The following is a 16,095-nucleotide window of genomic DNA, read 5'->3' as shown; positions in this document are numbered from 1 at the left end:
CGTCAACCATCTAGCCGGAGGAACCAAAATGCCTCAGTAGCCCATGTGAAGGACAGGGCTCCTTTAACAACTGGTCTTGATCATCATCTTCATCACTCTAAAGGTCACATGATGAAGATGAAGACATTCGGTGTTTCAGTGAACCGTGAATTTTTCAATGTGGTGGTGGTCTGAGCCGGTGCGGTTCAGCTCACCTTAACCAGGTAACGGGAGGAAAGCCTGGACGTTAGCATGTTAGCATGCTAGCATGCTAGCTGGTGTTGAGCCGTCTGCTGCCCGGTCGTCCGCTCAGCAGAATAAACTCCGTAAACAGGAAACAGTCCAACCAGTACAGGTGTGATGACATCATACGTCTCCCGTCTGTCTGCAGGCGAAGGACAGCGATGATGACGAGGAGGTGGTGCAGGTGGACCGGGACCACTTCATGGACGAGTTCTTCGAACAGGTGAGACACAAAACCTCATCAAGACGGTTGCCTCAGAGGGCTTTACGACCTGTACACAGAGACATCCCTGACCTTTGACCTTAGACCTCACATCGGACAAGAAACAGAAACAACCCTTTCAGGGTAAACAAGGAAAGAAACAGAGGATGATCAATAGAGAGAGAGGAGAGGAGAGAGGAGCTCAGTGTATCCTAAACGTCCATAAGGAGAGAGGAGAGGAGAGAAGAGCTCAGTGTATCCTAAACGTCCATAAGGAGAGAGGAGAGAGGAGCTCAGTGTATCCTAAGCGTCCATAAGGAGAGAGAGAGGAGAGAGGAGCTCAGTGTATCCTAAACGTCCATAAGGAGAGAGGAGAGAGGAGCTCAGTGTATCCTAAGCGTCCATAAGGAGAGAGGAGAGGAGAGAGGAGCTCAGTGTATCCTAAGCATCCTTAAGGAGAGAGGAGAGGAGAGAGGAGCTCAGTGTATCCTAAACGTCCATAAGGAGAGAGGAGAGGAGCTCAGTCTATCCTAAACGTCCATAAGGAGAGAGGAGAGAGAGGAGCTCAGTGTATCCTAAGCGTCCATAAGGAGAGAGGAGAGAGGAGAGGAGCTCAGTGTATCCTAAGCATCCTTAAGGAGAGAGGAGAGAGGAGCTCAGTGTATCCTAAGCGTCCATAAGGAGAGAGAGATGAGCTCAGTGTATCCTAAACGTCCATAAGGAGAGAGGAGAGAGGAGCTCAGTGTATCCTAAGCGTCCATAAGGAGAGAGGAGAGGAGCTCAGTGTATCCTAAGCGTCCATAAGGAGAGAGGAGAGAGCGGCTCAGTGTATCCTAAGCATCCATAAGGAGAGGCTCAGTGTATCCTAAGCGTCCATAAGGAGAGAGGAGAGAGGCTCAGTGTATCCTAAACGTCCATAAGGAGAGAGAGAGGAGCTCAGTGTATCCTAAGCATCCATAAGGAGAGAGGAGAGAGGAGCTCAGTGTATCCTAAACGTCCATAAGGAGAGAGGAGAGAGGAGCTCAGTGTATCCTAAACGTCCATAAGGAGAGAGGAGAGAGGAGCTCAGTGTATCCTAAGCGTCCATAAGGAGAGAGGAGAGCTCAGTGTATCCTAAGCGTCCATAAGGAGAGAGGAGAGAGGAGCTCAGTGTATCCTAAGCATCCTTAAGGAGAGAAGAGAGAGGAGCTCAGTGTATCCTAAACGTCCATAAGGAGAGAGGAGAGAGGAGCTCAGTGTATCCTAAGCGTCCATAAGGAGAGAGGAGAGGAGAGAGCTCAGTGTATCCTAAACGTCCATAAGGAGAGAGGAGAGAGAGGAGCTCAGTGTATCCTAAGCGTCCATAAGGAGAGAGGAGAGAGGGGCTCAGTGTATCCTAAGCATCCATAAGGAGAGAGGAGAGAGGAGCTCAGTGTATCCTAAACATCCATAAGGAGAGAGGAGAGAGGAGCTCAGTGTATCCTAAGCGTCCATAAGGAGAGAGAGGAGAGAGGAGCTCAGTGTATCCTAAGCATCCATAAGGAGAGAGGAGAGGAGAGAGGAGCTCAGTGTATCCTAAGCATCCTTAAGGAGAGAGGAGAGGAGCTCAGTGTATCCTAAGCGTCCATAAGGAGAGAGGAGAGAGGAGCTCAGTGTATCCTAAACATCCATAAGGAGAGAGGAGAGAGGAGCTCAGTGTATCCTAAGCATCCATAAGGAGAGAGGAGAGAGGAGCTCAGTGTATCCTAAGCGTCCATAAGGAGAGAGGAGAGAGGAGCTCAGTGTATCTTAAGCATCCATAAGGAGAGAGGAGAGGAGAGGAGCTCAGTGTATCCTAAGCATCCTTAAGGAGAGAGGAGAGAGGAGAGGAGCTCAGTGTATCCTAAGCGTCCATAAGGAGAGAGGAGAGGAGCTCAGTGTATCCTAAACATCCATAAGGAGAGAGGAGAGAGGAGCTCAGTGTATCCTAAGCGTCCATAAGGAGAGAGGAGAGAGCTCAGTGTATCCTAAGCGTCCATAAGGAGAGAGGAGAGAGGAGCTCAGTGTATCCTAAGCGTCCATAAGGAGAGAGGAGAGAGGAGCTCAGTGTATCTTAAGCATCCATAAGGAGAGAGGAGAGGAGAGAGGAGCTCAGTGTATCCTAAGCATCCTTAAGGAGAGAGGAGAGGAGAGGAGCTCAGTGTATCCTAAGCGTCCATAAGGAGAGAGGAGAGAGGAGCTCAGTGTATCCTAAGCGTCCATAAGGAGAGAGGAGAGGAGAGAGGAGCTCAGTGTATCCTAAGCATCCTTAAGGAGAGAGGAGAGAGGAGCTCAGTGTATCCTAAACGTCCATAAGGAGAGAGGAGAGAGGAGCTCAGTGTATCCTAAGCGTCCATAAGGAGAGAGGAGAGAGGAGCTCAGTGTATCCTAAGCATCCTTAAGGAGAGAGGAGAGGAGAGAGGAGCTCAGTGTATCCTCAGCGTCCATAAGGAGAGAGGAGAGGAGAGAGGAGCTCAGTGTATCCTAAGCATCCATAAGGAGAGAGGAGAGAGGAGCTCAGTGTATCCTAAGCGTCCATAAGGAGAGAGGAGAGGAGAGAGGAGCTCAGTGTATCCTAAGCATCCATAAGGAGAGAGGAGAGAGGGCTCAGTGTATCCTAAGCATCCTTAAGGAGAGAGAAGAGAGGAGCTCAGTGTATCCTAAGCGTCCTTAAGGAGAGAGAGAGGAGCTCAGTGTATCCTAAACGTCCATAAGGAGAGAGGAGCTCAGTGTATCCTAAGCATCCATAAGGAGAGAGGAGAGAGGAGCTCAGTGTATCCTAAGCATCCTTAAGGAGAGAGGAGAGGAGAGGAGCTCAGTGTATCCTAAGCGTCCATAAGGAGAGAGGAGAGAGGAGCTCAGTGTATCCTAAGCGTCCATAAGGAGAGAGGAGAGGAGAGGAGCTCAGTGTATCCTAAGCGTCCATAAGGAGAGAGGAGAGAGGAGCTCAGTGTATCCTAAGGGTCCATAAGGAGAGAGGAGAGAGGAGCTCAGTGTATCCTAAGTGTCCATAAGGAGAGAGGAGAGGAGAGAAGAGCTCAGTGTATCCTTAGCGTCCATAAGGAGAGAGGAGAGGAGAGAAGAGCTCAGTGTATCCTAACGTCCATAAGGAGAGAGGAGAGAGGAGCTCAGTGTATCCTAGCGTCCCCCTCAGCCTCTCAGCCTCTAGCAGCATCTCTAGGTCTGGACCAGGTGAACCTGGTTCAGGTCTCACTATCAGACTAAGAGGAAAGTCTTCAGTCTCCATGAGGGGGCGGAGTCTACAAGCTCTCTAGTGGGGTAACATGGTACTACAAGCTCTCTAGTGGGGTAATATGGTACTACAAGCTCTCTAGTGGAGTAACATGGTACTACAAGCTCTCTAGTGGGGTAATATGGTACTACACGCTCTCTAGTGGGGTAACATGGTACTACAAGCTCTCTAGTGGGGTAACATGGTACTACAAGCTCTCTAGTGGGGTAATATGGTACTACAAGCTCTCTAGTGGGGTAACATGGTACTACAAGCTCTCTAGTGGAGTAACATGGTACTACAAGCTCTCTAGTGGGGTAACATGGTACTACAAGCTCTCTAGTGGGGTAACATGGTACTACAAGCTCTCTAGTGGGGTAACATGGTACCACAAGCTCTCTAGTGGGGTAACATGGTACTACAAGCTCTCTAGTGGGGTAACATGGTACCACAAGCTCTCTAGTGGGGTAACATGGTACTACAAGCTCTCTAGTGGGGTAATATGGTACTACAAGCTCTCTAGTGGGGTAACATGGTACTACAAGCTCTCTAGTGGGGTAACATGGTACCACAAGCTCTCTAGTCGGGTAACATGGTACCACAAGCTCTCTAGTGGGGTAATGTGGTACGACAAGCTCTCTAGTGGTGTAAGACGGTACTACAAGCTCTCTAGTGGGGTAAGACGGTACTACAAGCTCTCTAGTGGGGAAACATGGTACCACAAGCTCTCTAGTGGGGTAACATGGTACTACAAGCTCTCTAGTGGGGTAACATGGTACTACAAGCTCACTAGTGGGGTAACATGGTACCACAAGCTCTCTAGTGGGGTAACATGGTACCACAAGCTCTCTAGTGGGGTAACATGGTACTACAAGCTCTCTAGTGGGGTAACATGGTACTACAAGCTCTCTAGTGGGGTAACATGGTACTACAAGCTCTCTAGTGGGGTAACATGGTACTACAAGCTCTCTAGTGGGGTAACATGGTACTACAAGCTCTCTAGTGGGTAACATGGTACTACAAGCTCTCTAGTGGGGTAACATGGTACTACAAGCTCTCTAGTGGGGTAACATGGTACTACAAGCTCTCTAGTGGGGTAACATGGTACTACAAGCTCTCTAGTGGGTAACATGGTACTACAAGCTCTCTAGTGGGGTAACATGGTACCACAAGCTCTCTAGTGGGTAACATGGTACTACAAGCTCTCTAGTGGTTACATGGTACTACAAGCTCTCTAGTGGGTAACATGGTACTACAAGCTCTCTAGTGGGTAACATGGTACTACAAGCTCTAGTAGGATAACATGGTACTACAAGCTCTCTAGTGGGGTAACATGGTACTACAAGCTCTAGTGGGGTAACATGGTACTACAAGCCCTCTAGTGGGGTAACATGGTACTACAAGCTCTAGTGGCAACATGGTACCACAAGCTCTCTAGTGGGGTAACATGGTACTACAAGCTCTCTAGTGGGGTAACATGGTACTACAAGCTCTCTAGTGGGTAACATGGTACTACAAGCTCTAGTGGGGTAACATGGTACTACAAGCTCTCTAGTGGTAACATGGTACTACAAGCTCTCTAGTGGGGTAACATGGTACTACAAGCTCTCTAGTGGGGTAACATGGTACTACAAGCTCTCTAGTGGGTAACATGGTACTACAAGCTCTCTAGTGGGTAACATGGTACAAGCTCTCTAGTGGGTAATATGTTACTACAAGCTCTCTAGTGGGTAACATGGTACTACAAGCTCTCTAGTGGGTAACATGGTACTACAAGCTCTCTAGTGGGGTAACATGGTACTACAAGCTCTCTAGTGGGTAACATGGTACTACAAGCTCTCTAGTGGGTAACATGGTACTACAAGCTCTCTAGTGGGGTAACATGGTACTACAAGCTCTCTAGTGGGGTAACATGGTACTACAAGCTCTCTAGTGGGGCAACATGGTACTACAAGCTCTCTAGTGGGTTAACATGGTACCACAAGCTCTCTAGTGGGTAACATGGTACTACAAGCTCTCTAGTGGGGTAACATGGTACTACAAGCTCTCTAGTGGGGTAACATGGTACTACAAGCTCTCTAGTGGGCAACATGGTACTACAAGCTCTCTAGTGGGGTAACATGGTACTACAAGCTCTCTAGTGGGTAACATGGTACTACAAGCTCTCTAGTGGGTAACATGGTACTACAAGCTCTCTAGTGGGTAACATGGTACTACAAGCTCTCTAGTGGGGTAATATGGTACTACAAGCTCTCTAGTGGGGTAACATGGTACTACAAGCTCTCTAGTGGGGTAACATGGTACTACAAGCTCTCTAGTGGGTAACATGGTACTACAAGCTCTCTAGTGGGGTAACATGGTACTACAAGCTCTCTAGTGGGTAACATGGTACTACAAGCTCTCTAGTGGGGTAACATGGTACTACAAGCTCTCTAGTGGGTAACATGGTAATTTCAAGCTCTCTAGTGGGTAACATGGTACTACAAGCTCTCTAGTGGGGTAACATGGTACTACAAGCTCTCTAGTGGGGTAACATGGTACTACAAGCTCTCTAGTGGGGTAACATGGTACTACAAGCTCTCTAGTGGGTAACATGGTACTACAAGCTCTCTAGTGGGGTAACATGGTACTACAAGCTCTCTAGTGGGGTAACATGGTACTACAAGCTCTCTAGTGGGGTAACATGGTACTACAAGCTCTCTAGTGGGGTAACATGGTACTACAAGCTCTCTAGTGGGGTAACATGGTACTACAAGCTCTCTAGTGGGGTAACATGGTACTACAAGCTCTCTAGTGGGGTAACATGGTACTACAAGCTCTCTAGTGGGGTAACATGGTACTACAAGCTCTCTAGTGGGGTAACATGGTACTACAAGCTCTCTAGTGGGGTAACATGGTACTACAAGCTCTCTAGTGGGGTAACATGGTACTACAAGCTCTCTAGTGGGGTAACATGGTACTACAAGCTCTCTAGTGGGGTAACATGGTACTACAAGCTCTCTAGTGGGGTAACATGGTACTACAAGCTCTCTAGTGGGGTAACATGGTACTACAAGCTCTCTAGTGGGGTAACATGGTACTACAAGCTCTCTAGTGGGGTAACATGGTACTACAAGCTCTCTAGTGGGGTAACATGGTACTACAAGCTCTCTAGTGGGGTAACATGGTACTACAAGCTCTCTAGTGGGGTAACATGGTACTACAAGCTCTCTAGTGGGGTAACATGGTACTACAAGCTCTCTAGTGGGGTAACATGGTACTACAAGCTCTCTAGTGGGGTAACATGGTACTACAAGCTCTCTAGTGGGGTAACATGGTACTACAAGCTCTCTAGTGGGGTAACATGGTACTACAAGCTCTCTAGTGGGGTAACATGGTACTACAAGCTCTCTAGTGGGGTAACATGGTACTACAAGCTCTCTAGTGGGGTAACATGGTACTACAAGCTCTCTAGTGGGGTAACATGGTACTACAAGCTCTCTAGTGGGGTAACATGGTACTACAAGCTCTCTAGTGGGGTAACATGGTACTACAAGCTCTCTAGTGGGGTAATATGGTACTACAAGCTCTCTAGTGGGGTAACATGGTACTACAAGCTCTCTAGTGGGGTAACATGGTACTACAAGCTCTCTAGTGGGGTAACATGGTACTACAAGCTCTCTAGTGGGGTAACATGGTACTACAAGCTCTCTAGTGGGGTAACATGGTACTACAAGCTCTCTAGTGGGGTAACATGGTACTACAAGCTCTCTAGTGGGGTAACATGGTACTACAAGCTCTCTAGTGGGTAACATGGTACTACAAGCTCTCTAGTGGGGTAACATGGTACTACAAGCTCTCTAGTGGGTAACATGGTACTACAAGCTCTCTAGTGGGGTAACATGGTACTACAAGCTCTCTAGTGGGGTAACATGGTACTACAAGCTCTCTAGTGGGGTAACATGGTACCACAAGCTCTCTAGTGGAGTAACATGGTACTACAAGCTCTCTAGTGGGTAACATGGTACTACAAGCTCTCTAGTGGGGTAACATGGTACTACAAGCTCTCTAGTGGGGTAACATGGTACTACAAGCTCTCTAGTGGGGTAACATGGTACTACAAGCTCTCTAGTGGGGTAACATGGTACTACAAGCTCTCTAGTGGGGTAACATGGTACTACAAGCTCTCTAGTGGGGTAACATGGTACTACAAGCTCTCTAGTGGGGTAACATGGTACTACAAGCTCTCTAGTGGGGTAACATGGTACTACAAGCTCTCTAGTGGGGTAACATGGTACTACAAGCTCTCTAGTGGGGTAACATGGTACTACAAGCTCTCTAGTGGGGTAACATGGTACTACAAGCTCTCTAGTGGGTAACATGGTACTACAAGCTCTCTAGTGGGGTAACATGGTACTACAAGCTCTCTAGTGGGGTAACATGGTACTACAAGCTCTCTAGTGGGGTAACATGGTACTACAAGCTCTCTAGTGGGGTAACATGGTACTACAAGCTCTCTAGTGGGGTAACATGGTACTACAAGCTCTCTAGTGGGGTAACATGGTACTACAAGCTCTCTAGTGGGGTAACATGGTACTACAAGCTCTCTAGTGGGGTAACATGGTACTACAAGCTCTCTAGTGGGGTAACATGGTACTACAAGCTCTCTAGTGGGGTAACATGGTACTACAAGCTCTCTAGTGGGGTAACATGGTACTACAAGCTCTCTAGTGGGGTAACATGGTACTACAAGCTCTCTAGTGGGGTAACATAGTACCACAAGCTCTCTAGTGGGGTAACATGGTACTACAAGCTCTCTAGTGGGGTAACATGGTACTACAAGCTCTCTAGTGGGGTAACATGGTACTACAAGCTCTCTAGTGGGGTAACATGGTACTACAAGCTCTCTAGTGGGGTAACATGGTACTACAAGCTCTCTAGTGGGGTAACATGGTACTACAAGCTCTCTAGTGGGGTAACATGGTACTACAAGCTCTCTAGTGGGGTAACATGGTACTACAAGCTCTCTAGTGGGGTAACATGGTACTACAAGCTCTCTAGTGGGGTAACATGGTACTACAAGCTCTCTAGTGGGGTAACATGGTACTACAAGCTCTCTAGTGGGGTAACATGGTACTACAAGCTCTCTAGTGGGGTAATATGGTACTACACGCTCTCTAGTGGGGTAATATGGTACTACAAGCTCTCTAGTGGGGTAACATGGTACTACAAGCCCTCTAGTGGGGTAATATGGTACTACAAGCTCTCTAGTGGGGTAATATGGTACTACAAGCTCTCTAGTGGGGTAATATGGTACTACAAGCTCTCTAGTGGGTAATGTGGTACTACAAGCTCTCTAGTGGGGTAACGTGGTACTACAAGCTCTCTAGTGGGGTAACATGGTACTACAAGCCCTCTAGTGGGGTAACATGGTACTACAAGCTCTCTAGTGGGGTAATATGGTACTACAAGCTCTCTAGTGGGGTAACATGGTACTACAAGCTCTCTAGTGGGGTAATATGGTACTACAAGCCCTCTAGTGGGGTAACATGGTAGTACAAGCCCTCTAGTGGGGTAACATGGTACTACAATCTCTCTAGTGGGGTAACATGGTACTACAAGCTCTCTAGTGGGGTAACATGGTACTACAAGCTCTCTAGTGGGGTAACATGGTACTACAAGCCCTCTAGTGGGGTAATATGGTACTACAAGCTCTCTAGTGGGGTAACATGGTACTACAAGCCCTCTAGTGGGGTAACATGGTACTACAAGCTCTCTAGTGGGGTAACATGGTACTACAAGCTCTCTAGTGGGGTAACATGGTACTACAAGCTCTCTAGTGGGGTAATATGGTACTACAAGCTCTCTAGTGGAGTAATATGGTACTACAAGCTCTAAGTGATACTTTGTGTGTGTGTGAGTGTCTGTCTGTTTGTGTGTGTGTGTGTCTGTGTCTGTCTGTTTGTGTGTGTGTCTGTGTGTCTGTGTGTACAGGTGGAGGAGATCAGAGGCTGTATAGAAAAGCTGTCGGAGGATGTGGAGCAGGTGAAGAAGCAGCACAGCGCCATCTTGGCCGCCCCGAACCCTGACGAAAGTAAGACGATGATGATGATGGTGATGATGATAATGATGATGATGATGATCATGATGATGATGGTGATGATGATGATGACCATGATGATGGTGATCATGATGATGGTGAGCATGATGATGATGATGATCATGGTTTTGAATTGAGATGTGAAGCAGAGTGCAGCCATCACATTGTTCAATAATGTGTCATAACCTCTTTCATTCATTTGTGGACGTTTTGAAGCATAGACTTCTATACAACCAGAGGAGTCGCCCCCTGGTGGTCAGGAGAGAGAATGCAGCTTTAACACATGAAGCATAAACTTCTATACAACCAGAGGAGTCGCCCCCTGTTGGTCAGGAGAGAGAATGCAGCTTCAACACATGAAGCATAGACTTCTATACAACCAGAGGAGCCCCCAGGTGGTCAGGAGAGAGAATGCAGCTCTAACACATGAAGCATAGACTTCTATACAACCAGAGGAGTCGCCCCCTGGTGGTCAGGAGAGAGAATACAGCTCTAACACATGAAGCATAGACTTCTATACAACCAGAGGAGCCCCCTGGTGGTCAGGAGAGAGAGTGCAGCTTTAAGGCTCTTCAAAGAGGCCCAGGTTGAGTCCTGGTCCTGGACCTCGTCCCCTGACTCCTTCATGGTCTCCACTTCCTCTCAGCTCGTCGTTCACTTCCTGTCTGTCTCACATAAACACAGAGACTTGAAACACAGGGATATCTTCATTCCTGGTGGGGAGCAGGAGGAGGAGCAGGAGGTCTCCTGCCTCATGGACTTGCTCTGCATGGCGTCTCCTCGTCGGCATGTTTCATGTTTTCTGTCTTAGCATGAACATCTGTTTCTGTTTCCTTCTTCACCTTTTCTCTCTTCCTTTAGATCCTCCTCCTCTTCCTCTTTCTCCTCCTCTTCTTCTTCCTCCTCCTCTTCCTCTTCTTCCACCTCCTACTCTTCTTCCTATTCTTCCTCCTCCTCTTTCTCCTCCTCTTCCTCTTCTTCCTCCTCCTCTTCCTCTCCTCCTCCTCCTCCTCCTCTTCCTTCACTTGCATGCTTCCTGTGACGTCTCTCGTATTTAAACTGCATGAAGTCCAGTTCACCTCAGAGGAGATGAGGAGATGAGGAGGTGAGGAGGTGAACCACTGAGGACAAGTGAGTCTCCATCATCTTCATCATCTGCTTGTTGTCTCTTTCATGGGCGAAGACATGAAGGAGGAGCCTCGTGAGCCGTCTGGAGTCAGACGTGTTGATAATGAAGTCGAGCCAGGAGCCGCTCTCATTGGCCGGCGCAGCTGTCAATCACAGACACACCAGAGTTAGCAGCTTTAGCATGTGATGCTAATACAAACAGAAACAGAGAGGAGGGAGGAGACGAGGAGACGAGGCTGAACTCCTCTTCTTCTTCTTCTTCTTCTTCTTTTCCCATCACATGTTCAGATGGGTCTCATGTCTGTGTTCAGCACCGTCAGCTTAGCTTAGCATAAAGAATTGAAGTGGATGGACACAGCTAACCTGTTTAAGGAATCCACATCTTTACATTATATACTTTATAGTGACCATTTATCCTGAGTGTCCATTTGTTTGTCACGTTTGTTGGCGGTGACTGGGGGTTCTTTGACGCTTGTGTTGTGCAATAAATGAAATCCAAAGCGGTCCAAGTAAAGTTCCAAGTGGTGGGTTTATTACCAAAATGGGTGTTACAACTTGTGGGTAGAAAATAAAACAACAAATAAAGGTTTAGAGCACAAAAACGCAGGGAGGCCTATCCTCCAGCAACATAATCAGACAGCAAGGTCAAAAGCTGTGTGCTCCCAGTCGGCCGCCCCTCCCCCAGGTCACGCTCCTATTTATTGGCCTTTCAACCTGTAGAGGGCACAAATTCTCAGAAAATATAAATAAATACAAACATTAAAATAACGTATAGAAATGGCTCCTACATTACCGGCCCCTAATTGTATTTGGCAAGCAAAACAATTACGAAATTAAATACAAATGGGAGCCTTGAAATCGTTACTTTTCTATGTATCCAAATGTATTAAAAACAAAATAGAGTGTGCTAGACCATTGTCATCTTGAGTCGTCAAGCTTCGTCTTCATCACCCTCTATCAAACAGAGCTTTGTGAGGGGTCTTTTTAGGATGCTGCTTTGGGTCTTGATGCTCACGGTTCGCACAAGTCCTTTCTGGTCCTCTTGTAGTCCTCTGGGGGGGGCTCCTGTAGTCCTCTGGAGGTCTCCTGTAGTCCTCTGGGGGGCTCTTGTAGTCCTCTGGAGGGCTCCTGTAGTCCTCTGGAGGTCTCTTGTAGTCCTCTGGAGGTCTCTTGTAGTCCTCTGGAGGTCTCCTGTAGTCCTCTGGAGGGCTCCTGTAGTCCTCTGGAGGGCTCCTGTAGTCCTCTGGAGGGCTCTTGTAGTCCTCTGGAGGGCTCCTGTAGTCCTCTGGAGGTCTCTTGTAGTCCTCTGGAGGGCTCCTGTAGTCCTCCGGAGGGCTCTTGTAGTCCTCTGGAGGGCTCTTGTAGTCCTCCGGAGGGCCTCTTGTAGTCCTCTGGAGGGCTCCTGTAGTCCTCTGGAGGGCTCTTGTAGTCCTCTGGAGGGCTCTTGTAGTCCTCCGGAGGGCTCCTGTAGTCCTCTGGAGGGCTCTTGTAGTCCTCCGGAGGGCTCCTGTAGTCCTCTGGAGGGCTCCTGTAGTCCTCTGGAGGGCCTCTTGAGTAATTCTGCATTCAATGCTTTTCCACAGAAGGATGCTCCACAATCAAACACAACTCTTACTGTTCCTTTCTTTGGGTGGTACCCTCCATGGTGGGGCAGGTACCACACCTTTCTATGGCTCCTAGTCAGCTGCCCCTCTGGCACAACTTCTGCATATCCTTTGCTGATCGTGTCACTCATGAAGGAGGTGTATTCTGCTTGGAACGACTGGTTCCTATTGAATTTCCTTTTCAGGCTTTGGAGCCGTTGCTCTGCAAGGCTACGGTTATTAGGCAACGTAGCATGTTCCTTTCTAAATGGTAACTTGAGGCTGTACTGTCCATCAACAACTTTGGCAGACTCATCTGCGCTTTTCAGAAACTGTTTGTCTTCAATGGACATTTCCTTCACCTCTTCGCACAAATTCTCACTGAAGTCAGTATTGTACTGAGCAATCAGCATCTCCTGCAGGTTATGGACTGAAATTCGGTTAACTGTATGAGACTGAATTTCATTGTTAGATCCTGTCCCTACTGGGCCGTTCACTACCCATCCAAGACGTGTTCTCATTGCATATGGGCCGTCTCCTTCACTGTTTATGACTTGCCAGGGCTCTATTGCTTTGGGTGCATTTGTGCCTATCAGCAAGTCAATGCCTGCATCAATAGTGGAAATGTTGACATCTTTAAGATAAGGCCACTTTGATAGAGACTTCTGGTTGGGTATGTTACTCTTTGTTACAGGAATCTTTGCTTGTGTGTATGTCTCTGGCAGAGTTATGAACCCGTTGTCATGAAGTCCACTTACTTCCAGTCCAGTGATGACATTAGTAGACATAGTTTTCTCCTGGCCCATTGTGCGCAGCATGATGCTTGTTCTTTTCCCTTGTACATTTAGTTGGCGCATTAATCTATCAGAACAAAAGGTGGCAGAGCTGCCGGGGTCAAGAAACGCATAAGCTTGTATAACTGTGCTGCCCTTGTTTGATTTGACCTTTACGGGTACGATGGACATCAGACACTCTTCACCGGCCCCAGTTTGGCTGCATGTTTCGAGGGACACGAGGCCTGTGTTCTTCACCCTGTTGGGTTCCTTGGCTGTCTCCTTATTTGTTTCCTGTTGTTCTGCTCCTTTGTTCTGCTCCACTTGTCCTATGTGCAGTACAGTAGGATGCGCCCTCTTGCAAATGGTGCATGACCGACGCTGGTTGCAGTCCTTGCTCAAATGACCTGTTAAGAGACATGCAAAACAGATACCTCTTTCTTTCAAGAATATCATCTTGTCAATGTGACGTTTCTTTTTAAACCAAGCGCAGCTTGCCAGTAGATGTTCTCCTGAGCAAAACAGACAGAATGGTCTATGTTGGACTGGTGGTGACGCGCTATTCCTCTGTTTGGGATAAGTGGGGATAACATCCATGGTTGCTGCGTTGGTTGTGAAGCCCTTGTCACTGTATTTGGATTTCACGGAACTTGAGTGTATGGGCCTTAGACCTTGTGCTTTTGGTGAGGGATCTTGTATATCACCAAAGACAGGGTCTGTCAAGATTTTGACTTGTCTTTCGATAAACTCAACTAAGGTTCCGAATGTGGCTCTGCGGTTTGTAGTTTCTTGAAACTTGCATACTTCCACTCTCCATCCTCCTCTCAATGTGTAGGGCAATTTGCTGACTAATAATTTCAAATTAGAAGCCAGATTTAATTCATCCATGTAGGCAATTTCATTCATACCATTCAAGCAACCTCTGAGGTACAGAGCATATGATTTCAGGGTTTGGGAATCCTCAGATCGAATGGAGGGCCATGTTAATGCCTTTTTAATGTATGCATTGGAGACTTGATACTCATTTCCAAAGTGCTCTTTGAGCAATTCTTTGGCCCTTGCAAAGCCTATATCTGCATCTAAGAAGAGACATGTCTTCACCAGCTCTCTGGCTTGACCACATGTATATTGCTCCAGATAGTACAATTTGTCCTTTGCATGCTCAATTTTGCTCTCTATCATATGTTCAAATGAACTAATAAATGATCTGTAATCAATTGGATCATTAGAAAATACCTTCATCTCCTTTCGTGGCAAAGATGATTTGTCCTGTTGCCTCATCAAAGATGCTGTGATGTCGTTTTGCCTCTGCAGAATGTCATAGAGATGAACAGTGTCCTGTTCTCCAGGAGAGGCCCGAGGTGCCTCACCTCGGGCCCGTCGCCCTGAGTGGGGCTGTGATGGACCCTGGGGGTGCAGAGTGGTTTGAGAGGGCTGTGCTTGAGGAGAGGACCTACTAAGGCGTGAAGGCTCCTGAGGATGGCTGCGGGGCTGTGGCTGACTTGGCTGGGCAGAGGATCTGTACAGAGATGGATCTGGCCACAGGGGGGACCGCGCAGATGGAAGGAAATACGGCTCTTTTCTGGCCTGAAGTTGCATTGGTTGAGGGGGGAAGGCATGTGATTTAAGTCTAACACTCACATCTTGCATTCCTTTGCCATGCCCTTTTTCCACTTTTGGTTCATCATATTCCTTTCCAATAAATTCCTTTGTCTCTTGTAATTTGAGTGTTTTCTCAAAATACTCATTCATTCCATCTCTCTGTGAAACACCACTTTTTCTATCACTTAATACATCGAGTTTGGCATTAGCTGCATCTAATTCGCTTTGGACCGCTAACGTTTCCTTTTGTTTTCTCAGCTTTTCTTGTATTTGAGCCACATCTGCTTGTCTTTGAGCCAACTCTGCTTGTCTTTGAGCCAAATCTGCTTCCTCACTTTCTATGGCGTGCTTTTCTTTAAGAGCCGCCAGTTTAACTTGTAGCGCAGCCTTCTCCGCTGCTGCGTGGCTCCACGTGGAGGAGGTTGAAGAGACCTTTGATCCCCCGTAGTCTGCTTTCCTTGCATAAGTTGCAGAAACACTGTCCTCTGGACTTATGTCTTCTCCATCATCACCATCATCACCATCATCACGCCTTTCGTGTTCCGTTAGCCATGCATTCGCTTCCCACATGAACGATTCATTTATCTTTCTTTTAGGTTCATACCACACTGCATCATCAGATTCGCGTTCCTTTTCCGATAATACATGCTGATACTCCTTATGACTCGATTTAAATTCACCCAATAAGTCATCATATCGTGCTAGACTTTCCATCACTTGTTTTATATTTGACGGGACAGTCATCAGCTCTTTAATAACGTTCATCTTGCGGGTAAGCATTCCGAGTTTAATCTTCCTGGATTTACGCAAATCTTTTGATATTTCATTTTCATCCAACTCAGCTTGCACCTTTGTGCCTTCGGGTTTACTGCTTTCATCAGCCATTGTGGAACAAAAAAGGGAAGAATCCTCGCAAAAATCAAAGTATCCTTTCCACAATATATCAACGCCCCGTCAGCGTCAAGCTAATCCAGCAAGGCGCGTTCGCATCAACTAACAAGCAGCTTTTAAACTTTCTTCTAGCCACTTAAAGTCTGATCAAACTTGATTCAAAGGCAATCCATAATTTGAACGAAAATATTATCTAACGAATAAATACAAGCTTCGGCTCCTTGAGCTCTTTGTCCACGCACAACTTTAACTTTTTAAAGTATAGAGGCCTACCGCATTTTCGGGTTTTGTTTGTCGGCTTTCCTTTTTTCCTTTACGGCCGTTCCTGGCGTGGTTTTCGAGTTCCAATCCTTGTAATCCACGGGGTTATCCAGATCCAATAGCTA

At 47.2% G+C, this 16,095-nt stretch overlaps 1 protein-coding gene across 1 annotated transcript in view; it reads left to right on the top strand.

Annotated features, from left to right (window-relative positions):
* Positions 1 to 376: 376 nt before the first annotated feature.
* stx1b (syntaxin 1B) overlaps positions 377 to 16,095 on the top strand; it is a 26,459-nt gene continuing 10,740 nt past the window's right edge. The window contains exons 1-2 of the mRNA XM_056406342.1: positions 377 to 445; positions 9,627 to 9,726. Coding sequence (XP_056262317.1) covers positions 425 to 445; positions 9,627 to 9,726 — 121 coding nt within the window. The 5' untranslated portion in view covers positions 377 to 424. The remainder of the gene's footprint in view (positions 446 to 9,626; positions 9,727 to 16,095) is intronic.

This window comes from Pseudoliparis swirei, chromosome 23 (assembly GCF_029220125.1).
Source record: "Pseudoliparis swirei isolate HS2019 ecotype Mariana Trench chromosome 23, NWPU_hadal_v1, whole genome shotgun sequence".
Classification (NCBI taxonomy): Eukaryota; Metazoa; Chordata; class Actinopteri; order Perciformes; family Liparidae; genus Pseudoliparis; species Pseudoliparis swirei.
Note: the sequence above shows the minus strand (reverse complement) of the source record. Positions and strands in the feature narration are given on the sequence as shown.